The following is a 26648-nucleotide window of genomic DNA, read 5'->3' as shown; positions in this document are numbered from 1 at the left end:
TAATAGTAGATGCTTAGATGAGATGAGACACTTTTCCAAAATTGCCAGTCTGCTTTTTAAAAATGTTTTATAATAATATAATTTTGTTTTTGGAATTTGCTAGAATTTGGCATCGAGTGAGTTTTCTGACATATTTGAGCACAGGACCCAGGAGTACTTTGGAGAGAAAACTGGTCCCAGAGGAGCTGGACAGACCGTAGAAATGAGTCCTGCAGATGCCCTGTAAGAACCTGTCTTCTGGAATCTTCTTTGTTGTGTTAGGTTTCTATAGCCTATCAACTATGGTCACCATAAAAGAAAACTTATTTGATAAATTCGCAGTAAATAAATAGCTTGCCTGTGAACAGAAGTGTTAGTCATCAAAAAGACTATTTGGAATGTTTAAAAATTCATATGATCATACAATGTTTATTAACTAAGAGATAATATGCAGCTATAGATTGGGGCCTTGCAGTAATTTGGTGCATTGCTATAGTGTATAAATTTATATTCTTAGGTTTTGCCTTAAAATATTGAAGCTATAAATATTCTTGAGCTTTCATGACTAAGTCTTACTAGCCAGTTCAAATGGGTTTAAGATGGGTTTTAGAGGAGTAATGCTCTAGTAATGAATAAGTTGGAAATGAATTTGACTGAAATGAAAATAAATAAAAGGACTAGAAAGAGTTATGTGAAAAAACCTTAAACTTGGAGTCTTTCAACCCTGTTTTCAATTCCTTGATTGATACTGTGCGACCTTGAGCACATTAGTAATTTTCAACCTTGCCTCAATTTCTTCACTTGTATAATTGGATTAAAAATGACTTTCTCAGATTAATTTTCCTGTTTAAGTGAGAAAATTCATGTGAAAATACGTCATAGATTGCTATGGAAGTGTAAGGTAATGTGATGTGAAAGTACTCTGACCGCCTGTGTGTATATAGCAATTAGAACAGTATGCATATCAGTTTTGAAGTCTGCTGGAAAAGTCTCTAATATATAAAGATTTGAACTTTAGAGATATATAAAAATTTTTTTTGAAGTTCATTATGGTTTAGTGAAAACAGCTTGAGTTTTAATCCTGGATTTTAGTCCTATTTCTGCCACCTTATTGTGTGATAAATCAGTTAATTTCTGTGTTTAACCTTCTCATTTTTCAGAGGTAATGATACGTACCTGTTTACATGTGGGAGTTGAGATGAGATCAGATACCAAAATATTTTCAAGAAAGTTAAAGTTACATTAAGAGAGTATTAATAACTGTTACATTGCTGTTTCACATGAAATTACTTTTGAATACTACCAAATTTAAGTCGAATGGTAAATCTGTTTTGGTACTTGGCCAAATTTGTTAAGGGAAAACTAACTTTGTATGGAGAGTAGTGTCAAGCAAGCATCTTCAGGGGGCCTGAAGGTAAGTAACTAGTGTACTAGGATAAAATTTGCTTATAAAGTAAGAGGAAGGGCTTTTTGAATTAACCAGTTAACTCTAATTTTTCTGGAAAAGTGAAAAATAGATAAATAGCAAGTTTAAGTATCGGGGTCAAATCCTCTTGGATTTTTGCTGTGGAGCAGAATAGGAAAACAACCAAGCTTTCAGATCCAGGTTACATATGAGTGTATAAAACTGGTTGTAACAAGGTTAGAAATTTTTGAAGCAGTTACAGAACCTTTTAAAAATGTATATACATTTGTTCTGTACTGAATTAGTGGTAGGAAAACTGTGGCATTGATGATCTGTTTAATACTTCAAATTTTCAGACCTTGTTTAAGACTAGAAAAATGATTTTACTCCATAACTGCTAGTATTTATTTTATAGATTTAGGTTTCAGTTTTCTTGAACATCCTTTTAGTGATTATATTGAAACGTTCTTTTCATTTTAAATACAGTGATGATGAAAATACATTTAAAATCTTAGTTGCAACGGATATTCATCTGGGATTTATGGAGAAAGATGCAGTCAGAGGAAATGATACCTTTGTAACACTTGATGAAATTTTAAGACTTGCCCAGGAAAATCAAGTGAGTTTGGTTTACAGTTTTGCAGTTTCTACTTTGTTCCCTTTCTCAGCAGACTCTTTTCCCTTTTTGAAGTTCCGGGTTTGTTTTATAGGTCCATGTACTCACATTGGCTGTTTAAATATTAATACACTAAAAGCCCAAAGCAGGAGCTGGCCTGGTAGTGTAGTGGTTAAGTTCACGGGCTCTGCCTTGGTGGCTTGGGTTTCATGGGTTCGGATCCTGGGTGCAGACCTACACACGGCTCATCAAGCCATGCTGTGGCAGAGTAACATATACAAAATAGAGGAAGACTGGCACAGATGTTAGCTCAGTGACAGTGTTCCTCAATCAAAAAGAGGAAGATTGGCAACAGATGTTAGCTCAGGGCCAATCTTCCTCACCAAAAAGATAAATAAAAAACAAAAATAAAAGCAGATTTTCTGTGCTTTCTGCCCTTAATTTAAGTAGAAGCTAGTTTTGTAAATAGCCTGTAAAAATTAACAGATGTTTATGGGGTTTTTACTGAATGCAGGATCCTGTGGCAGTTTCTATTTTAAATGTAAAAATGACTGTCATAGTTTCTACTTTCAAAGAACATACAGCAAACCAGTGTGTGAGATAAGACAAATGTCCAAAATGCTCACATGCAAGGTCATAAGTGGTAAGAGCTGTAAGAAAATGATAAACAGCATTTCCTGTGCGTTTAGAGGTAGAAGACATCATTTAGATGTGGATAGCAAGGTGAATTTAACGAAGGAGATGGGCTTTACTTGGGCTCTGAAGGATGGGTCGGCTTTTGACAAGTGAAGAACACAGAGAATGCACATCCTCTGTGAAGCAGGAGGTGAGACAGTGTGAGATCTGTTAGGTACAGCAGGTCAGTTCAGCTCACTGGTAGGTCATGAGTTAGCATGCTGAAAGACTAGAAGTATGATCTAAGCTGCAGTGAGAGCTTCAAATGCCAGATTGAGGAGTTTGTACCCAATTTAATGGAAAGTCTTCTGGGAACAGGGTGTAGCATGAATTAGAGATCAGTTTGACTCTTTTTTAAAGTAATGGCATGTAATGGAAAAGAGGAGGTGAATCCAAGAGAGATTGCAAAGATAGGATTGCATACTTTGGTTAGTTGTAAGGGGATGAGGGAAAGGGGGATGACCATGACTCTGAAGTGTGTTAAAGTTTGGCTGATACCAACAATAGAAGTAGGTTTTAAATAAGGAAAACTTCTTCCTTATTTTATACTTCCTGTGACATACTTCTCTCTGTAGGAAGGTGATGAATTCTGATTTAGACCATTTGAACTGGAGATTCTAATAGGACATTCAGGGGAACATTCCAGCAGGCATGTCAGTCTACAGTCCAAGAGAGAGCTGGGGAGTAAACATAAATGCTGGTGACTTGCAAATTACTGTCTTCAACCTTGATTTTTCCTCAGAGTTTACCTATAAAACATACTAATTTTTTTTTTCTGTTGGTTAGGTGGATTTTATTTTGTTAGGTGGTGATCTTTTTCATGATAATAAGCCCTCAAGAAAAACATTACATAACTGCCTCGAGTTATTCAGAAAATATTGCATGGGTGATCGTCCCGTGCAGTTTGAAATTATCAGCGATCAGTCAGTCAACTTTGGTTTTAGTAAGTAAGTATATTTAAATGCTTAAGTGAATGTTTCCGTGTGTATATTGTTTTCTGTATAAGACACATAAACACATTAACAATTAGCCATTTCACCTTCACTGTAGATGATTTTCACAGTAAATGTAGTTCTTTGAATTTTCTGTACATCACTGTATTAATTCATATTTCCCTAATTGATCGTGGGACTGAGTATGTTCTCAAATGTTTATTGTACATTTTGGTATCCTCTTCATATTTTGCCCATTTTAAAAATTGGGATTTTTGTCTTTTCCTACTGAATTTGCAGAATTCTAGATACTAAGCCTTTGTTAGGCTTGTATTTTTTCCCCTAATCAGTGGGTTTGACTTTGTTTATGAGGCCTTTTGTTGACAGTAATATTTCATTTTGATGTAGTCAAATGTATCATTCCTTTTCTTTAAGATTTGTACTTTTGGGACTTATTTACCGTATCCACCTAGAACCCCATGTTATAAAGATACTTTCATGTTTTTTCTTAAACACTGTACAGGATGCCACTTCGCAGTTAGCTGAAATGTTCTTTTAGTCTCCTTCAGCCTATGCTAGTTTCTCTGTCTTTATTTGTCTTTCATGATCCTGCTACTTTTGAAGTGTACTGGTCAGATAGTTTGTAGAATGTCCTTAAGTTTGGGTTTTTCTCATGGTTAGACTAGGGTTATAAGTTTTTGGGGAAGAATATTTCACAGAGGTGAAGTGCCTTTCTCATAGCTTATTGGGAGTACATGTTATCTATACAGGTTCTTACTGGTCAAGTTAACCTTGATCTGTTGGTTAAGGTGATGTCTGCCAGATTTCTCCACTGTCAAGTTACTGTTTTCTCCTTTCCTTACACTGTTTGTTGAAAGTGAGTCGCTAAGTCCAGCCCACACCCAAAGAGGAAATTAAGTTTCACTTCCTGGAGAGATGAAGGAGTGTCAAAGAATTTGTGGGCATGTTAAAACCAACACAGTAATTTGTAAATATTTTGGGGGAGCTATTTTGAGGCTGCGCAACTATTGTGTTTCTCCTTAGTTTGTCCACTAATTTTAGCCTGCGTCAGTGGCTCTTGTCTACCTCAGTTATAACTGTGATGTTCTAAAGGTAGTTTTCTATTTCCCGTATTCTGTCTACATTTATAATTGGAATTCTTCTGTCAGAAAGATTATCTTTCTCCCGCATTTGTTTATTTATTCTGTTGTCTCTGTCAGTAGGAACTTATTCAGTTATTTATACCAGTATGAGCTCATTTTTTTCCCCTTTGGGTTATAATTTAATACTATCATAATTAATTTTGATTCTCAAAAAATTGTTCTAACTTTTGCCATTGGGCGCTCTTTCAGATTGGTTCCTGTGTCCTTTTGACATATCCCCATCTTTTTTTCCCCTTCCTTCTTACTGTTTGGCACTATAAGATGCTCCAGGCTAATTTTTTATTTTTCCTTCCCTAGCTTTCGACTCATCCATTTCTTCAAGGAGGCCTGGTTCCTTCTGGAGAATGGTATTTGAAAGCCAAAATTTGGACGCTAGGCATGCACTTTACTATTGTCTTCTCCCTGCTTCCAGGCTCTCTGAGTGCACAGAGATAAGAAATATGTGCATATATACCAACCCACAAAAACAGACATATTTGTATTTATTTTTTTACCTATTTGGATATACATATATATATTTTAAAAATGAGTTTATATTGGGAGGTAAATTTTTTGAGATTTTTATATGAAGAATGTAAGAAAATGGCTGTTCTTAACTTTACTCTGGATTGATCGTTTGTTTGAGTGTAGAATTCGATTTTAAAAGATTCCTGTAATTTTTTACATATGTCCTTGTTTTTAAGAATTCTGATCGGTGTCTTTACCCGTCTTCTGTTCAAATCTACAAGTTTAGTGTTTTCTTCTTTTTTCTAATCTTATTCTTAAGCTGCATACTATTTTTAAACTGTTCCACCCACTAGACATTTTGACCTGTTTCTTTGCTCACAGTTGCTACTTCTTGTATTTTGTTCCTTTTGTCTAGATTCAGTTTCCTTCTTTCTGAAGTACAGTTTTTAGTAGTTTTTTCATTGATTGCCAGTGAGTGGTAAACTCCTATTTTTTGTTGCAGTTGAGGAGTCTGCTGTTGTTTTAGTTACTGGAAAAGCGGCATAGCATAGTGATTATAAGCACGGATTCTGATATAAGACTGTCTGAATTCAAGTCCTGGCTCTGCCTTCCCTGAATTTCATCATTGTAAAGTGGGAAAAGAGTAGTACTAAGCATGTTTTCCTATCCTTTCCCTATTTGGATATTACTCATGTCTTACCCTCTTTTTTATATTGCCCATAACTTTATCTCTTTGTGCTGCATTCTAGATAATTTACCCTTACAGTTTACTAGTTCATACAGAAAAGTAGACCAAAAAACAAAAAAAATAGAAAAACTGAAATAGTGACTAGCCCAATTAGATATTAAAGTATACTATACCACGTTAACAAAATGAAAGATAAAAGTCATATGATTGTCTTAATAGATGCAGAAAAAAGCATTTGACAAAATTGAACATCCTTTCATGATAAAAACTTTCAATAAACTGGGTATAGAGGAAACATACCTCAACATAATAAAGACCATATATGACAAGCCCACAGCTAACATCATTCTTAATGGTAAAAAGCTGAAAGCTTTTCTTCTAAGATCAGGAACAAGACAAGGATGCCCACTTCAGCCACTTTTATTCCAGGCCAGTTAATCTCTTTGTGTGTCATGGCATTAGTATATCTTAAAAGTTTCCTAGATAATTCTAGCATGCAGTTGGGGTTTAGAACTACTGGCATAGATTTAGAAGCTTGATAATGTATTATGTTGGTGAAGTAAGGGGAAACAGTCTCTCTCATGCATTGCTGTTGTATTATGTGTAAATTTGTACAACTTCTTTGGAGGGAAATTGGCAGTAGTTATCAAATTTACAAATGCAAGTGTACCCTTTGACTCAACAATTCCCTTCTAGATATTTTTCTGTGCTCTCACAAGGGCAGCTTCTTACAGGATTACTCACTATAGCATTATTTGTAAAACAACACATTGGAAATAGTCTAAATGTCAATTGGTAGGTAACTACTTAAACACATTATAATAATCCATACAATGGAGTACTATTCTGCCAAAAACACAAGAAAGCTCTTTATGTTTTCTAAAATACATTAAATGATAAAAGCAGGGTGCAGAAATCTATATTGTGCTACCATTTGTGTAAGAAGGAAGAAAATGTATTTGTTTGCTTGTACAGGTATAAGATATTTTTGCAAAGATGCACTAGAATTTGCTAGCACCTTTTGCCTCTGAGAAGAGGAGCTAGATGACTAGGGGCAGGAGTGGGCGGGCAACTAAACTGCACAAGTAGTAAGTGATAGAGCTGGAATTTTTAATCTAGGTCTTTGGATTCCAAAGTGGATCTGTTTCTTCCCCTCGTTCTGCAAATACAGAAGCCTTATACAGAGCCTTTTAAAATTTTGAAAGTTTATTAACTTCACATTAATCAAAAGTACCACTCTTTGATACAATTCACAGGCATCATTTATTGTAGAGTTTCTTTAAAGTGTAGTACTTTGAGATATTTTCAGACTTGAATTGAAATGAGTTGTTGCCTATGATTTTATTTTTTTAAAGCTCCAAACTAGTGGTCATTAAAAACTTAGATCATCCAGTTTGCCTATAATTGAATTAATTTTAGGGGGGGCGGGTATTGGGGGAAACAGCTTTCGTCTCTTATAGAAACTTTAATTACCCTTTTTTTAAGGTTTCCGTGGGTGAACTACCAAGATGACAATCTCAACGTTTCGATTCCAGTGTTTAGTATTCATGGCAATCATGATGATCCCACTGGGGTAATTCTTGAGTTCTTACAATTTCTTGAAGTTTTAGAAATGATCAGTTGAGCCTGTCTGTGGAAAGCATTCTTTCCCTTCTTCCCAGTTTTTTGTCAAATTGAGTCAGAAAGTCAAATTGACTTTTTATCATTCATATAAGCTTTTATACTGCTTTTTAGATAATTGTTTAAAATCTGAAATAATAATTGGTATGTGAAGTATGCTTTTATTTCGTTAGTGCTAGAGTTAACAACCAGTAACCAGGACTAGGAATCAATACCCAACATTTGTATAAGGCTTTACAGTTTACCAAGTGCTTCTGTATCTCTTATCTCATAAAATCTCACCTGTAGGAAATGATTGTTTCGTGAACAGTTTTAAATCTCAATTAGGTCATCTTATTACCTGTTTGATGTAGAAGTAGTAATAGAGATTCTAAACTTAAAATATCTTTTTATCTGGTCATTAATATTGTAAATCGCTACTTACCTAGTTTTTTTCCCCCGTGTCTTAAGAGGTCTGCTTAATACTACAAAGCGCTTATTCACGGCTGATTTTTATTTTTCAGCGGCCAAGGCATCATGATAAATTTTGATGAAATGTTAACTTTGCATTTAGCATGTGATTCCAGTTGCAGTAGGTCATTGGTAATAGAAAAAAGGTAGCAAATACTTTCACTACTGTAATTTTGTTTTGAGATGACACTATCCTAATCTTATGTTTTTATAACTAGTATATAGAATATAGTTTTAATAGGTAATAATATGATATGCAGATTACTTATTTTTATATATGCATTAATATTCTCCGAAAATATTTTGCATAGGCAGACGCACTCTGTGCTCTGGATATTTTAAGTTGTGCTGGATTTGTAAATCACTTTGGACGTTCCATGTCTGTGGAGAAGATAGACATTAGTCCAGTTTTGCTTCAGAAAGGAAGCACAAAAATTGCTCTATATGGCTTAGGTAAGATGGTTTTATTTTACTATTTACGTCAATAAATATTTAATTGTTTAAGCAACTAGGAAATCAAATTCTGAAGTTAACTTTGTTGTTTGGAAAAAAGTGAGGCACATTTGATTATTATTTACGGGTGACTGTAAAAAATGATAGAAGGTTTGGGTAGAAATTTTTTAGTACTTAGTAGGACCAATAGCCCTTGATACTTGTTTTTAATAGCAGTTTTGGTGAAAAAATATTTTTCCTTTAGTATCTGTTTATTTTTTCTTTGTTTTAGACTCAGATATAGACTCTTGAATGTTAGAGTTACAGAGTAATTAGGAAAAACTGCATTTTGATATCTTAGAAGTCTTCAAAAGGTCTAAAGCTTCACTGTCCAAGATGGTGACCACTAGCCTCATGTAGATAGTGAGCACTGGAAATGTGGCTAGTCTGAATTGACATACGCTGTAAGTACAAGATACACATCAGACTTCAAAGACTTAGGAAAAAAGTAAAATACCTTATTAAGATATTAGGTCATATAAAATATATTAAAATTAATTCACCTGTTTGTTTTTAGTTGTTTTAATGTAACTACTAGAAAATTTAAAGTTATATTTGGCTTGTGTTAGTGGCTAACATTGTATTTTTATTAGACAGTGCTGTCTAGAGCTGTCATCTATAGTGCTCAAAAAATTTGCTTTATCGACTTCACTATCTTCAATTTATTTTGTGTCCAGTAGATAAAAGCCTATTTGCTAGGCTTTATTCCATGTGATTGAAAGATCAAAGACTATTTTGAGAGTGCAGTCTGTTTATTGTGTCTTCCTTGGATTAAGTTCAGCTTGATATATTATTTGTTTTATGAATGCAATAGCTTTATTGTTTTTATTGTGTATAGAGTATTATAAAAACTATATTTCGTTAAATCAACCTTAAAGTACCCTGCGAGTGATTAGGGAAAATTTCACAGGTAACCTCAAATACTTTTTGTTATTTTTTGAGTGATTTTAGTATAGTAGAAGCCTTAGAAGATCTTATTTACTTCAACTCTCTTTGTATATATATATTTTTTTTTTGGTGAGGGACATTTGCCCTGAGCTAACATCCATTGCCAATCTTCCTCTTTTGTTTTTTTTTTTACTTGAGGAAGATTAGCCCTGAGCTAACATTTGTGCCAATCTTCCTCTACTTTGTATGTGTGATGCTGCCACAGCATGGCTAACAAGTGGAATAGGTCCTGCCAGCAACCGCCTTGCCCCCTTGAAGCTAATTGCCAACTGGCTAAACTGCCCTCTTCTTTCCCTCAAATTTTTTTACCTGCCTACCTTCAAATTTTGTCAGTGTTTTCAGTGCTTCAACAACTATGTGCATCAGCCTTCTAATGCCCTGGACTTTGTATGCCTGGGCTTTTTTGTCTCCAGTAATATGCTCTGTATTCCACTATCTATTGCACTGGCCGCACCCTAGGAATTCTCCATAGAAGCTAGACTTCTTCCAGCTTTTTTATGTCTGTGTTGTTGTCTTTTCTTCCAAGGCCTTCCCCAGTCACTACATGAAGTAGCCACCTTCTACCCCCATTGATCTTCCCCATCTTAGCATCCTGACGCTTTCTTCTTTTATGATATGTACAATTGCAATTTGTGTGTTTGTTTACTTGTTTTTGTTGCCCTCCTCCACTAGACTAAGATGATCCTTTGAGGTACTGGAAAAATTATTTAAAAGTCATTAAATTATTAAAAACTATGGTATTTTTATTTAAAAACACAATGTATATAAGAGTAGTATTGTTAAATACATTCATTATTTATCTCATCCTTTTTAATATCTTTTTCTGTGTGTTTTATAATGTATCTGTTAGGTCAAAAGTACATATATACTTACAATAAATAAAGGAATAGTGAACAACAATATTGTTAGAAATTTTAATAAGAATTTAAGCAGAGTACTCAAATTTTTATTCCACATTTTCCAGATTTTGAAGGCATATATGCTTGACATGGAAAACATTCTTTGAATGCAACTGTCTGCTTAGCAGCTGTCATGCAAGAACCTGGAACATATTCATTTGTAAATAGTGATTCCAGATTTCAAATATATCTCTAAATGGAAAATGAAATACTTAGAGAAGCACCTACTTTAGAAATAAAACATATTTATTTTTTCAAACCAACTAAGAAACTAGTTTTAAAATAATGCCATGTCCATTTCAGGATCCATTCCAGATGAAAGGCTCTACAGAATGTTCATCAATAAAAAAGTAACAATGTTCAGACCAAAAGAAGACGAGAACTCTTGGTTTAACTTATTTGTGATTCATCAGAACAGGTAAAGGTTTTCACTGAAAATTTTTGAGTCAAGTATTTGAGGTTCCCCAAATCTCTGTTTCTAGGCTTACCTATTTCAGTAAAATGCTCCTTATTCTTTGAAATTCAATGCAAGATCAGGCAAAACTTAGATATGCTTTGTGTGACTGCACTTTGAAGTTGTTTTCAATATATATTCATACCTACAAAAGAATATTTATAGCAACATGGATAAGGTGTAAAAATGACCATAAAAGGAGTATTCCTAAATTCAGCAAAGTGGAACATTACCAGTACATTACCCCATGCCCTTCTTTCCCCGACCCCGTCTCTTTCCCACACCCCAGAGGAAGCACTATCTTCAGTTTTTATTTAATCAGTCCATTGCTTTGCTATATTGTTTACTTGTATATCCATAATGAGTGTTTTATTTAGTTTTGGTATAACTGGAACCATGCTGTATATTTTGCAGCTGGCTTATTTATGTTCAGTATTACTAAGAGTCATCCGTTGTGATGCTTAAAAGTGTAATTTGTTTTCACTGATGTATACAGTCATACTTTCTCCTGTTAGTGAAGGTTTTGCGTTATTTCCAGGTTTTTGCTTTTTTAAACCTTTCGTTATGAACATTCTTATGCATATCTCCTGGTGATATATGCAAGTGTTTTTCCAGAATATAAATATAGTTAGCTCAGCTGTCTTTTGTTAGTAGTTTTAAGAAGTTTAATCTGTTGGAAGGGTGCAGGCTTGACTGAGTGGAATAGAGACTTGAAGAAGCAAGATTTATGATGTGATCATTACAGTAAAAAAAAAAAGTGAGATGAGAACAGTGATGGCAGTGAGAATGATATGTAGGGGACAAAGCTGAGAAATTATATTAAGAACCCAAAGGAATTTGGGCCTGATTATATAATATGTTATTTATTGAACAGATGTTCTTTGACTACAGAATACTCTGGTGCTTATCCAGCGCTAAGTATATACATTCTTGAATAAACAGTGTGAATTTCAAAGGAGGAGCAGGCCAGAGTTTTGATATGTGTGGTCTCCATATAACTTTGCACCACTGGGAGTTTGTTCCTTTCTTGCTTTAGGGCTTCCCAGTTCTGCCACGCTTTCTACTTTCCCAAAGTAGGAATAAGTCAGAAGGAAAAGTCCTAAGTGATTCCAAGAATTTAAGCCAGAATGAAAGGTGGAATGGCATTGTTAAAGGGAATGGGTAGTATGATGTTGGTATATAGCTGGTTAGTTGCTGGTGATGTTATCCCCGATCATTTGGTTTGATTAAGATATATACCAGGTTTCTCCAGTGTAAACGTCCCATTTTCCACTTTATATTAATAAATATCTTGGGAAAAATACTTTGAGACTATGCAAATATCCTGTTTTACCTTAAACTTTTGCCCACTAATTTTAGCTTCCATTGGTGGATCTTCCTTCCAGCAATTAACACTGTGGTGGTGTAATTGTGATTTTTTTATTTCCCTCATTCTTTCTTCACTTATTAGCTGAAATTTTTCCTGAGGAAGATTTGTCCCATCTTTCTCATTTATTTATTCAGTTATTTATGTTGTTATGCCTTAAGGATATTTATTTTATTCTTTGAGTTATAGTCTAATGCTATCAGTTTTTTTTGTTATTGTTCAAATTGCTCCAACTTTGACCATTGGGAGCTCTTTGACATTGACCTCTGTGTCCTTTCAACATGCCCTCTTCCTTTTTTTTGACACATCCTAAACTTTCTAGTACCACAACATGCTCCAAGCTGATCTTTCTTTTCTACTCTAGTCCTGGAATCAACCACTTCTCCAAGGAGTCCTGATTGCTTTTATTGGAGAGTGGTATTTGGAAATCCAGATACAGCCACTAGATGTGCTTATTGCTGCTGGGGCTCTCTCAGCCCTCTCAGTGAACAGAGTTTAAGGAAGTATGTGTATGTATACTAACCCATGCATATACATCCTACATTTCTGTGTCTATCTAAATATGTATAAAGAAGACCAAGCATGAGTTCATACTGATTCTAATCCAGTCCTACAGGGTTCATTTTTGTCTTTTCCTTACTTGTGACTTCTTTCTCTAACAGTTAGAAACCTGGGTTGTATTACCTACAATATATTTACTTATTTTTTTCAATCCTGAGTTACATATAAAGTAATTGCAAAATTGCTGACCCCTACCCCTGTGAGATGCAGATTTGCCAACTAAGGTACAGTGTTTGTGTAAGTTATTTTGGTCTTTAGCCTTACTCTGTCTAATTGAAACACTGCTTTGCAAAGTTACTAGGTCAGCTCTTTACTTTACCACCCCCTTCATTGTGGTTACATGGTTCTTTAATAGTTCTGTTCAGTTTATTTGTCACCCTCTGTATTCTTAGATACTTATTTTGTTATTGCTTTCATGGACTTATGAAAAAACAGATTTTCTTTTTTAAAAGAGAATCCTTCAGCCTTATACATTTTACTTAATTTCCCATTGGTTCCTATGCATGGACCAGTTTCTTTCTCCTGCTGCAAAAGAAGGTAGGCTCTGAAGCAGAAGAGGACTTTGTCATGCGAAATATTTCCATAAGGATTTTTTTTTTTAAAGATTTTATTTTTTCCTTTTTCTCCCCAAAGGCCCCCAGTACATAGTTGTATATTCTTTGTTGTGGGTCATTCTAGTTGTGGTATGTGGGATGCCACCTCAGCGTGGTTTGATGAGCAGTGCCATGTCCGCGCCCAGGATTCGAACCAACGAAACACTGGGCCGCCTGCAACGGAGCGCGCAAACTTAACCACTCGGCAACGGGGCCAGCCCTCCATAAGGATGTTTTGATAAACTTCTAGGTCATGAACCAGTCAGCCTACCGGCATAATCTTCCCTCTTCCATTGAAGAGTCAGTGCTCCATGAAGGCACATTTGCATCATGTTGTATTCGAGTTATTCTACCTTCTTGAGTAGTTGCGATGATATCACACCCTAGACAGATGTTTTCTACATAAAAAACATTGCTAGATACATAAGCCTGTTGCTTCTCTGATTTCACTTCCTGCTCTTCCCTGCATTCGTGCTGCTCAGCCACACTGATCCTGCTGTTCTTGAACTCACTGAACTTGTAACCACCTCTTCACCTTTGCCATCTGCTCATCCCTCTGCCTAGGACTTGCTTCCCTTGCATGCTGATCTTTCATCTCAGTTCTCTGCTCATTTGTCACCTGTCGAAGAGGCCTTTCCTGACCACCCTATGTATAGTAGCATCCCCCTTCCCTGTCACTTTTCCTTTTATTTTTCTTTATAGCATCTATCACTACCTTACAAATTATGTGTACACACATATGCATATACATTTTGTATTATTGCTTGTTTCCACCACTAGAGCAAGGACTCTGTTCACTGCTGTGTCTTCAGTATCTAGAAGGGGCCTGGCACACCTGGCACAGAGTAGACTCTCCATAGATATTTGATGAATGAATAAATATTGGTTATATTAAGTGAATGCTGGGTTGAAGTATTTGAACACTTTTTTTTTTGAGGAAGATTAGCCTTGAGCTAACATCTGCCACCAATCCTCCTCTTTTTGCTGAGGAAGATTGTCCCTGAGCTAATATCTGTGCCAATCTCCCTCTATTTTATGTGTGGGACACCTCCACAGCATGGCTCGATAAGCGATGCATAGGTCTAGGCCCAGGATCCAAACCTGTGAATCCCAGGCTGCTGAAGCGGAGCATGCGAACTTAACTGCTGCACCACTGGGCTAGCCCCTTGAACACTTTTACTTAAGTTTCCAAGGATATAAATCAGTGTTAGGGGAAACTTCCTTCTTGTCTTCCCTCACCTTGGGTTTTCACATCTTTGAATAATAACAACTAATCTAGGTATAAAAGCAGAGTTTGCAAATCACTTGTTCATATGATATTTTATTTAATGTGGAAAACTCTTGTCTCTTATCTAAGACTGACGTTCTTATTCCCATTACTTTTATAAGCAATAAAAGAAACAGATAATGTTAACAAATGACTAGATGTATTTAGAGATTTGTTTTTATTCTACAAAGTTTAGACTTAACTCACTTTTTCATTTTCTGTATTCTTTTTTTGGTGTATAATCAGACCAATTTTTTTACCAATAATCAGACTAGGTTTTTACTATTGATAGAGCCCATGCTTTTCTGACTTGTCCAAAGCGGGAGTTAATCCTATGTAAAGCCTGTCGTGATCTGCCTCTTAATGTAGAATTGACTGCTTTCTCTTTTGGGCTCCTGCTTGCCTGTGTCCTGCAAGTTTGTTATCCCTTTGTGGGTAAGAATTAGATATTATCTCTGTATTCTCACTCCCTTGCACAGTTTTGGCACATAGAAAGGATGTGATAAATCTTTAATGAAAGGAGAAAGATCTGTGTAGACTGACTTAATTGAAATTTTTCTGTATCTCTGGACATTGATATTATTTATTTTTTAAAATCTTGGTATAGGAGTAAACATGGAAGTACTAACTTCATTCCAGAACAATTTTTGGATGACTTCATTGATCTTGTTATCTGGGGCCATGAGCATGAATGTAAAATAGCTCCAACCAAAAATGAACAACAACTCTTCTATGTATCACAGCCTGGAAGTTCAGTGGTTACTTCTCTTTCCCCAGGAGAAGCTGTAAAGAAGTGAGTAATTGCATTTTCCAAATCAGTTTTTAAAAAATACTTGCTATAATGATCTGATCATCCCATAGGTTCAAGGTACTGATGATATTGTTATTTATATGGTTGATTTATTTATGAAGATTGATCATTTGATGTACTCTTGCTATTTTCCCAGATTTTAAACCATTTTCAACATGACAGCATCCCAACGGTATTAATGATTTTGCTGATCATTAGGCAAATTCAAGACTAACATTTCTATTCATTAAATTTTGAGTAAGAGTGCTATAAATGATGATTACTAATTTCACAAAGTCCATTTATAAACAAATTCGCCTTCGCCTAAAACCATTTATGAGATTTTTCTGGTTATAAATGCAGTATTATAGCATATCTCATTTCTTTTAATTCTTTGGGGGAATTATGTGATAAAGTAGTTAATAGTGATTAAACCCAATTTTTAGAACAGGTTTTATTTACCCTTTGAATCCACTCAAGTTCTGCTTGTTATGATGATAATAATAGGTTTAAAGAACATGGTAGTAGGGTGCAAGTTTGCTGATTTTTTTTCTTCATAGTTCTGCTGCTAATTTATGTGTGTGTGTACATATATGCACACATATAATACATAGATATGTAATACTATGTACTGTATATACTACTATCATAGTCCTGATAACATTTTATTATACTTATTGTTATGTCTGTCTTCCCTCACCAGACTGTATATTTGTTCAGACAGGAAAAATGATGGATGAGTGGATTTTATTCTGAGGAAGAAGAGTGTTTAACGTTTTTTCCTGTGATATAACATTAAGATTAAATTCCAAAAAATATTTTCAAAGATGTGATTTTATAAAGAAATATTTTGTAGAAACTTAGAGGTATGGTAGTTGTGATGTGCACATTTTCCTGAGGACATTTCCCATGTGACTAGGCTTTCACTTCCCTCCTCATTTCAGACATGTTGGTTTGCTGCGTGTTAAAGGAAGGAAGATGAATATGCAGAAGATTCCTCTTTGCACAGTACGGCAGTTTTTTATGGAGGACGTTGTTCTGGCTGCTCATCCAGACATTTTTAACCCAGATAATCCTAAAGTAACCCAAGCCATACAAAACTTCTGTTTGGAGAAGGTAATTCTTCTAAAGGTCGATGAGATCTACTTTAGTTGAGAGATTATTTACATTGAATTAATTACTTCAGTAGAGTTGAGGGAAGTCATTATATTTGTTACACTCTCTCGAAGCCTGTAAGGAACCACTCTTGTTTGATAAATGAGTTTAGTTGTATCGAAGAGCCTCTTTTAAATTTTTTCTGAGGAAGATTCACCCTGAGCTAAGACCTGTTGCCACTCTTCCTCTTTTTGCTTGAGGAAGATTCACCCTAAGCTAACATCTGTGCCAGTCTTCCTCTGTTTTGTATGTGGGTCACTGCCACAGCATGGCTGCCAGTGAATGATGTAGGTCCGCTTCCCGGACCAAACCCGGACCACTGAAGCAGAGTGCACCAAACTCAAGAGTAGGCCACAGGGCCGGCCCCGAATATCTTTTTTTTAAGTCTTCTAGATGGAGGAATGTTATATAGAGAGGAAACTTTAATTAAGCCCCCCTCCTGGTTCCTTTCCTCCTTCTGAAAAACATATACATAATCTTTTGTCTCTTTTTATCCTAATTTGGTGATTTGTTCATTTATTTATGAAAGCAGGCAGTGGCTTTAATTGGGGGATGGGAGGATATTATGGTAGCTGAGGAGAGCCTCGCCTCTCTAATAATCTCCATTAGGCATCCCTTTCACCCTGAAAGCTACCCCGAATAAAATCTTAAAATGTGTTTGCTGTGCACCTTGTAGCTTCAGCATAAGTCCCATACCTCCCCTTCCATGCAGATTCCCACCCCTAAACCTCTGCAGAAATTCTCGAGCCACTACTGAAGTTGTGTGAATGCATTTAATAGTGTGTAAGTTGACAGCTTAATAACATTAATTGCTGACACATATTCAGTTCGTGTTCCATGTTAGCTCTTCTGCTTTGCATTTTTTTCTCAAAAAATCATGAGGTAGTAATAATGATAATAATTACCACCGATATTCATTGACTGCTTATATATTCTGGGCACTGTTGATGGCATTTTGCATTTAATGCACTCAACAATGCTATAGGTAGGTGCATTCTACCATCCACATTTTACAGGAAGAGGAACTGAACCTTAGATAAAGTAGCTTGTCCCATGTCACAGTTTTACTAGCAACACCTAGCTGACATAACTGAAAAGTTTAAGAGTATGCTAGTTTCAAGATGACTAGATCCAGAAACTCATATTAAGATTATAAATTTCTCTGTCTCTATTTTTGTGTCTAGCCCTGTGCCACCCGCTCTGATGGTTTCTCTCTTAAGCTTCACTATAAGGAAGGAGTTTTCACATGGTGGCCCACAGACTTACATTATCCTTACAGCTGAAAGAATCATTTTTTCCAGTTGTTCCAAATAAACCCCAGCACTGAGTTTCACTGGACTGAGGTCATGGACTTGTCCCTAAACTGAATCTCTGAAGCCAGGGAGATGGAAAATTAATTGATTGGCCAGGCCTACGGTAGTCAGGAAGCCCAGGGTCCCTGAACCTTGGCACATTGACGTGTTAGACTGGGTAATTCTTTATTGTGGGAGGCTGTCGTGTGCTTTGTAGGATTTTAACAGTATCTCTCCGACCTCTACCCACTAGATGCCAGTAGTACCCTTCCCCCAATCATGACAATATTTTTGTTTTGAGATTGAAGAAATGCTAGAAAACGCTGAACGGGAACGTCTGGGAAATTCTCGACAGCCAGAGAAACCTCTTATACGACTGCGAGTAAGTCCTATGCATTAAACTGTATTGATTTTCAGAAGATGGTGTTGTACAGTTTACGTGAATTTTTTTTTTTTGGAAAGCAGTAAGGAGAGTACATATAGTAATAAGAGCACTCTCCTTTGGGCAGCAAAAATAATAAAGCTGTCAGGACTTGACGATAGTTTAATTCTGATAGGTTTGGTATTTTTTATTTTCTTCATTTTCTCAGTAGTCTTGTTATATTTGAGAGGTTTGCCGAGATCTCTGACTTCATCCTCTACAGCTTCCCCTGCTCTCACTCATTTCAGGTGCCTTGGCCGTCTTGCAGTTCCTCAGACAAAGCAGACACGCTCACCTCTGTCAGGTCTGCTCAAACGTCACCTCAGTGAGGCCCCACCCCGATTAAGATTGCAGCCCCGCCCCTTCTCCAACGCTCCTCATTTCACTTACCCTCCTCTACTTTTTCTTTTCCTTTTTCCTACAACACATTTTCCTAACCTATTATATACAACTTATTTATTTTGGTTATTGTTTGTCCTCAAATACAAAACTGTAAGCTCCACAAAACCATGGAACATTGTGAATTTTGTTAACTGATACATCCAAAGATCCCAGAACAGTTCCGGGCATATAACAAGTGCATGATAAATACATTGAAAGAATTAATGAGTATTTAAGAGCATTAATAAATTCTAAGCAATTGGAGTGTTTCCTATGCCTATAAACCTGGTTATCTTTTCTGTCATGATATAAACAAACAAATAACAACAAACCTCTTTTTTTGCCCCTGTGCCTTTCCGTCTCCTAGCTCCTACCCTGTCTTTTTTATTTTCTTCCAAACGCCTCAGAATACATAGCCTATACTGCTCATCTAACCTTCTGTTCTTCAATCCGTTATAATCAAGGCTCTGACCCACCATCTCAGGTGGAAAAGATGACCTTCAGTTGTCACATCCAGTGGTCTTTTTTCATCTTACTGAATCGCTCTTTGGTGTTCTCTTCTTTGAGTAATATTTGTCCCCATCTATTTCCTAGTTAGCCCTCTTTTCAGTCCAGGCATATGGCTTTCGTGACCACCTATATAGTAACGATTTCTAGATCTTTACCTCCAGCTTAGACCTCTTGGTTGTGGTCCAGGAGTCCCTCTAAAGCCTGGTGTTCAAGGAGTGCGGTCCTCAAACCAGCAGCATTGGCATCACCTGAGAGATTCTTAAAAATGCAGAATCTCGGGCCCCACGTCAGACCCACTGAAGTGCATTTTAACAAGATCCCCGAGAGATTTGTGTGCATATTAAAATTTGAGAAGCCCTGGGATATAGAGCATGAGGGTCAAGCATACAGTCTAGAGCCAGACTGCCTAGGCTTCATCCTCGCTCTGCTACTAGCCATGTGACCTGAGCAACCGGATCTCTTGTCCCTTGGTTTGTACTTCATAGATTTACAAGAGCTACTTGAATTAAGTAGTGCCTGGTGCAGAGTAAATAATCTCGTCCTTTCTCTCTATCCCATTGTCGTTGTAGTTGAGTTCTGGTTATTTCTTACCTGGCCTATAGTGGCAGCTTCCTACCTGTCTCTGCCTCCAGTTTCCCCTCTCCCCACCCCTAGCCTATCCACAATAATGCCAAAATAATCTTTGTAAAGTACAATCTTGCATGCCTTTACTGCTGAAAATGATTTAATGATCTCCTAGCACTTAACACCTTGTATTATGAATAAGTTTAAACTCTTAGATGACATTCAAAGGTCTACATGACCTGGTCTAAATCGACCTCTTTGGCTGCTACCTTCTTTTCCTGCCAGTAATCCTAAACTCCAGTTATATTGGACTAAGAGTTACTGTTCCCTGGGCCCAGTGGGGTTTATTTCGCTCTTCACATCTTTGCCCATGCTGATTCTGCTGCGTGGAATATGCTTCTCCCTTTCTTCCGAAATATCTCCTTCAACACCCACTAAATCCTCCCCTCTTCAAAGAAGCCTTTCTTGACCTCCCTTCAGAGTTGATGCTTCTTCCTTTGTGTCCTCAGTCTACTTTGTTCATACTTCTTAGAGCACTATTCACATTCTGCTTGTGGTTATTTATATACATATTTGTCTTCCCATTGAGCTTGTGAATTTCTTGAAACCATGACTGTGTTTTATTTATGCTTATATTCCTGGCTCTTAGCAGAGCACCTAGCACATTGCGGCCACTAGTAAAGTTTGCTTAATGAACAAATTTTGTGACTCTTAGGAACAGAAAATTACAAATAAAGCTAGGTTGGAGTATAATTGTTAAAATATCTCAAGAGTTTTGGGGGAACCCAAGAGTGTGAGCATTTAGCATTTTCTGTGTTATAGCATGGCAGCTGTAGAGATGTTCTGGGTAACACAAACATTGTTGCTTTGGCGGAACACGTAGGCCTCTTTATCGTGGCAGAAGATCCCATGTTTCTCGTCTGTGTCTGCCTGACACCATTAGAACCAACCAGACTTAAATAGAAAATTGGCATTCTTTTTCCTCAACACAGTAAATTGTTAATTCATTCCTGAAACAAAAGAACAGATATTTTCATGAAAGTAATATTGCAAAAGCACATTGTATCAACTAGAGGACCCTCATTAATTCATTGATTCAGTGAATGAATATTTATCGAGTACCTTCTGTTCTGCATGCTTGGGGACACAGTAACGGTAAAACAGACAAGGTTTTAAACTTGTGGAGTTTATGGGAGGTGGAGATGTGAAGAGAGACAGAATAAACAGATAGCAAATAAGTGAACGAAACATCAGCTGGTGCTACGTGTGATGAAGAGTGTAAATGGGGTGGAGGTTAAGGCATAGTCTGGATAGGGTGATGCGGTACAATGCTACTTCCCAGAGCATATTTTGAGAACAGCTGGTTTAGGAAAATAATTCTCTCTCTTAGAAAGCAGTGTAGTATTTTTCTTTGTAAATGTCTGTGTACCACTATAGACTTCTTTAGAAAGAGCCTGCCTTGAGAGCAATTGTTAGTTCTAAATAGATACTATGTTTGAAGGTAATCATTTCTCAAAGCCCTCAGATTTGATTCTTTTCCTCTGTGGGTTTTTCCCATCATTTATCCTTGTCTAGTATGAAAGCATATCCTTAAGATGACGGACCAATTAATTCATATATATAGTGCTGGCATTTTATTTTGGTGGAGAATTTTCTTTCTGTTTTAAAAGTTTAAAAGTCTGTTTAGAAATTCCACCTCCTTTTCAGATGGTACTCCTGGTGCCTAGACTATTAGTGTTATCATGAGGAGATGTAATCATTCTGACATTGTGGGAATTCTTGCTGTAGCTTGATTCCATTGAACAAAGTGTTTTGCATAAGCTTATAAACCTTCAAAGCTTTGTTTCCTCAGTAGTATAAGTGGTGTAACACCATCATGATCTTTAAAATGAATCATAGAAAATTAATTTATTAACTTAAAAATATTGAGCATAAATATAAAAACTGACATTAGCAAACTGTTTTCCAGCCTTCATAGCTTATTCTGTGTTTCCAGGTGGACTATAGTGGAGGTTTTGAACCTTTCAGTGTTCTTCGCTTTAGTCAGAAGTTTGTGGATCGGGTAGCTAATCCAAAAGATATTATCCATTTTTTCAGGCATAAAGAACAAAAGGAAAACACAGGTAAGCTAGTTATTTTTAAATGTTAAAAAATGCTCTTATAGAGTTTATGTAAATCAATTAATAAAAGAAGTATAAAATAATAATGGAAAATGTTTTAGTATGATTCTTTTTAATATCTTGACAAATAAACTGATAATAATTAAATCTCTTGTCTTCTAAAAATTATAGCAATCATTTTTAAGCCTGTAGATATCAGTAAGAAACAGAAGACTTTCTCTGCAAATGTAGTGTTTCTAAACAGTGCTGCTGAGTAACACAGACTGAGGGATTTATTGCCTATATGTTATTAATATTCAGAGAATATGCTCTCAAATTTCTCGTTCTTAAGTATTCCAGCTTTGGAGTGTACAGTGATTTATGAAATAAGAGGTGTCCCGTAGTTTGATATTTCTGATGATCAGGTAATTAATTTCCAATTAAATTTCGTAAAAACTAGTTGCCTTTATTTTAGTACTTATGAAAACAGGTCATCTGACTGAAATAGTGCTTCTTTGTGAGAAATACTGATCATCTTTAATAGAGAGGCTCTTCCCCTTAGAGCTATTGAGTTAGAGAATTTTCATAGGACACTCTGGCCCTTGTTTACAAGTGAGCCGCTGAGGTTTTCAGTAAGCTGGATTTAATGGGCTTCTGTTTTCACTGTCAAATTGTGATCAAAATTGTGCAAGATGTTAATTCAACCTGAAACATCATTCAGCTATTTCAGTAGAGCTCATGGAATACTGTTTTAGGGGAAAAAATCCCTATCAGAGAATCATATTTTTATGCTGTGAATTTTAATTAGTTGCTTATTGATATGGCTTACTTTAATTATTCATCCTTATCAATTCCTTGAAATTTTATGGGTGTAACATTTGTAGGAATACAGAATATAGAATTAGTACTTTATATTACTTGAGTTTCATCCATAGTTTTAATTCCTTTTTTGTTTAAACATAAATAGCTTAATGGAAACAGTGTATGTTTTATTGAAAGCATTTTTCATTGTTTTGGCCAGCTCTGCTACTTAACTGCTTGTGTGTTGTTGTGCAAATTACTTGACCTCTCTGATGTCTATAACATCAGGATCGTACCTATTCTTGCCTCCTAGGATTATCGTGAGGTTTAGATGACATACTGTTTGTAAATGATCTTAATGTAGTGTTTGGTATAGTAAAATGTAGCAGTCATATTTATGAAGTAATGTTAATTCTCCTGTCATGAAATTAACAAAAGATTTCTGTTCACTTGTCCTCACCACTTCGCAGGAGGCACACTGCACTTTGTGCCTCTGCACCCTCTAGGACTTTGCGTGTACTTTTTCCTCTGCCTCAAATATTTTTTCTCATTTGCTTAGTGAATCATATTCATTCTACAAGTCTTGGTTCAAATGACAGCTGCATTTGATATGTGCAAATTATTTTCAGCCTTCTTTGAGAAGAATTAATTTCTTCTCTGTGTGTTATATCTTCTGTTCCACCTTCGTTATAAGCAGTTGCTACCGTGTATTGTAATCATTTGTTCTGATGGGCAAGTATCCTGTCTTTTTATCATTGTGTTTTCAACACCAGGTTCAGCACCTGCCAGACACTTAATTTTCATTTCCCTGACAAAGGTTATCAGCAGAGCAGATACTGGACTTGATGCTTCTTGACTTCTTGTCCAGTATTCTTTTTATTTTTCACTTACTGTTTTTTGAGATGACCATCCTGCTTAGGAATGCAGCTAACGTGCGTTAAGCATACATCCCATTTGTCTCACAGAATATTAAAAAGTGTACTTAGCGGCTGAGATTTAATTAAGTTGATAATTTTTACTGTTTCATCAAGGACATACTTAAGTGAAACTAACTTGTTTCGTTTTGTTTTGAACTGTGAGTACGTGGTGGTGACTAGAGTTCCCAGCCACTGCCTTGACTCATCCCAAGGTGCTGGCAGTGTACCACGATTGCTTTTGTATCATCACTGCAAATGTCAATACAGTGGAAAAGGTAAATGACATCTTAGTATTAGTATGAAAATAGTTTTGACCTTGAGTGCCCCCTGAAAGGGTCTTGGGGATCCCCAGAGGTCTCTGGACCACTCTGTGAGAACAGCTGCAAGAGACATACTACTGGAGATATGGAAAAGAAATACAGACTTTGGGGAAGAGCTGTAGCTATTAGCAAAAATGCCATGTTTTTGTCTCAAAATTTACCATGTTGAGCAAGCTGACAGTTGATAAAGTTTGGCTGTTCCTCCTCCACTGACAGCAATGTGCAATGAGTTTGGGCACCTTCACTTCATGATAGAAGTCACTATTATTTCATGGACTTCTTTTTTCTAGGAGAAGAGATCAACTTTGGGAAGCTCATCACAAAACCTGCAGAAGGAACAACTCTAAGGGTAGAAGACCTTGTGAAACAGTATTTCCAAACCGCAGAGAAGGTAATTTCTTAATTACAGTTCATATTTGGAATAATGGCTGTCTTACAGTAATAGATTTTAATTTAGGATATGTGTTAATTGATTAAACAAAATGAATCCTCAGAATGTTTCCATGAAGTAAGTAGGGTAACAATTAATTACATTCGTTTATAGTTATTACACATCAAGAAAAATAAGTGGTCAATTAATGTTAATTATTAATATTGTTTTTATTGTGGCTATTATTGTTGATGTTATTATCTTCTTTCTCTTTTTTTTCAAGATTGGCCCTGAGCTAATATCTGTTGCCAATCTTCCTCTTTTTTTTTTACCCCTCCACAAAGCCCCAGTACATAGTTGTATGTCTTTATAGTTCTTCTATGTGGGATGCCACCACAGCATGGCTTGATGAGTGTTGCTAGGTCCCCGCCCAGGATCTGAACCGGCGAACCCTAGGTGTACCAAAGCAGAGCACGTGAACTTCACCACTACGCTACTGGGCTGGCCCCGATGTTATTATCTTCTTACTTTCTTTTTATTTCTACTGCATAAGTCTGAATCCAAGATTTAATTTTCTTGCATCTGGGTATAATTTCAGAATTAGTTTATCGATTTAGCCATGCAATGGTGAAGCTATTCTTGTTGTCCTGAGTGTATGCCACTATAAGATCCTCTGGTTGTATTATTAGTTTTCTATTGCTGCTGAAACAAATTTCCACAAACTTACTGGTTTACGACAACACAAACTTCTTACCTTGTAGTTCTGTAGTTGAGAAATCTGGTACTGGTCTCACTGGCCCTAAACTGAGATGTTAGCAGGGCTGTGCTTTCAGGAGGCTCTAGGGGGGAATGCATTTCCTTGTCTTTTCCAGCTTCTAGAGGTGCCCGTGTTTCTTGGCTCATGGCCCCATTCTTCCATCTTCAAAGCCAGCACTGTGGTGTCTCTCTGGCCATCTTTCCTCAATTATGTCTCTGATTCCCTTCTTCTGCCTCTCTCTTCCACTTTTAAGGATACTTGTGATTACACCTGGATAGTCCCTGATAATCTCCCAATTTTACAACCAGCTGATTATCAACCTTAGTTCTTCTTTGCCAGGTAACATATTCATAGGTTACAGACATTAGGATCTGGACATCTTTAGGGGGCCATTGTTCTGCCTACCACACTGGTTAACTGAATCTCTCTTAATCATCAGCTGCCATTTCTGGACTCTGTCCCAGCCTCCACATTTTCACCTGTCCTGAACTCTCCTCCCTTTTGTTGTTTTTGCTTTGCTTTCTCTGGCCCTCAATATATATCAGTAGGCTTAATTACTGTCCATTGTTTTGTTTTGTTTTGTTTTTCCCTTCAATAAGTAGATAACTTGTTTGTCTTTTTCACGGGTAACATTATTCTGTAAATTTTCCTTGCTCATATAGAATTATTTTGTAAAGGATACTAATTTCTGCATCCAGTGATTTGCATCTCTTCTTGTAGAATGTACAGCTCTCACTTCTAACAGAAAGGGGAATGGGCGAAGCAGTGCAAGAATTTGTTGACAAGGAAGAGAAAGATGCCATAGAGGAATTAGTGAAATACCAGTTGGAAAAAACACAGCGATTTCTTAAAGAACGTCATATTGATGCTCTAGAAGATAAAATCGATGAAGAGGTGAGTAACTAACTTGGGGTGGATGAGTCTGCTTAGACAGTCTCTCCTTGAGAGTAGCTCTGACTTTCTTTCTGTAAACTACTGTTTAACCTCTCTGAATTGTTTTGTTTTCTCATCTTTAAAATTGAGATAATAAAATGAGGATTAAATTAGAAAATGTCTGATAAGTATCTAGGACAAAGTCATATATTATTGGTAGCCAATAAATGTTAGTTTTGTTCTCCATAGATAGTATCTTCCCTTGAACATCATGAAAGTGCTTTAAATTGAATCTTGTAGTATGAAAATTTCTGCTCATTTCAATTTTTTAGAAGTTTTGATTGAGATTTTGAATTTCATATAGAAAATACATTCTCTCTAAGCGTAAAGCAGTGGAAGAATTACAGAGGAAAAGCTCTTTAGATTTGACTACATAAAAATTTTAAATGTTTGCATGTCAAATTGTCAAAAAAAAAAATTAGAAGGTATTGACATGGAAAAAATTATTTGTGGACAGAACAAAGGCTATCTTCCTAATATAATATTAGAGCGCTTTTATAAATCTTAAGGAAAATACTACACATTTCAATATAATAATGAGTAAAAGACGTGAATAGATGGTTCACAAAAGAAATATAAATGGCTAATAAGCATATGAAAATGATGCATAGCCTAGGATAATGAAAGAACCTCAATTTAAATGTATTTTTTATTTGTCAAATTGGCAACAATTTGAGAAGAATATTTAGTATGCTGCTGGTAGGAGTGTCAAATCTGAACAGCTGCACTGAGAAGCAGTTTGGCCGTGTGTGTCAAGACACGTAAGAGGATTGCCCTTAACTC

General features: G+C 36.1%; 1 protein-coding gene across 5 annotated transcripts in view; it reads left to right on the top strand.

Moving 5' to 3' along the window:
• The window catches only part of MRE11 (MRE11 homolog, double strand break repair nuclease), a 64050-nt gene that overhangs the window by 811 nt on the left and 36591 nt on the right, over window positions 1-26648 (top strand). For 4 of the 5 annotated variants that reach the window (XM_001498350.7, XM_014741245.3, XM_070272635.1 and 1 more), the window contains exons 2-13: window positions 104-222; window positions 1871-2003; window positions 3462-3622; window positions 7391-7478; window positions 8287-8428; window positions 10618-10732; window positions 15163-15348; window positions 16290-16461; window positions 18094-18174; window positions 21665-21791; window positions 24096-24196; window positions 25653-25826. In XM_001498350.7, the coding sequence (XP_001498400.5) occupies window positions 203-222; window positions 1871-2003; window positions 3462-3622; window positions 7391-7478; window positions 8287-8428; window positions 10618-10732; window positions 15163-15348; window positions 16290-16461; window positions 18094-18174; window positions 21665-21791; window positions 24096-24196; window positions 25653-25826 (1500 nt within the window). In that variant the 5' untranslated portion in view covers window positions 104-202. The remainder of the gene's footprint in view (window positions 1-103; window positions 223-1870; window positions 2004-3461; window positions 3623-7390; window positions 7479-8286; window positions 8429-10617; window positions 10733-15162; window positions 15349-16289; window positions 16462-18093; window positions 18175-21664; window positions 21792-24095; window positions 24197-25652; window positions 25827-26648) is intronic. The other variant, XM_070272637.1, reaches the window with a different exon arrangement.

The sequence above is a fragment of the Equus caballus genome, chromosome 7 (assembly GCF_041296265.1).
Source record: "Equus caballus isolate H_3958 breed thoroughbred chromosome 7, TB-T2T, whole genome shotgun sequence".
NCBI classification, from domain to species: domain Eukaryota; kingdom Metazoa; phylum Chordata; class Mammalia; order Perissodactyla; family Equidae; genus Equus; species Equus caballus.
The sequence above is the reverse complement of the archived record's forward strand: the minus strand, read 5'-3'. Positions and strand labels throughout refer to the sequence as shown.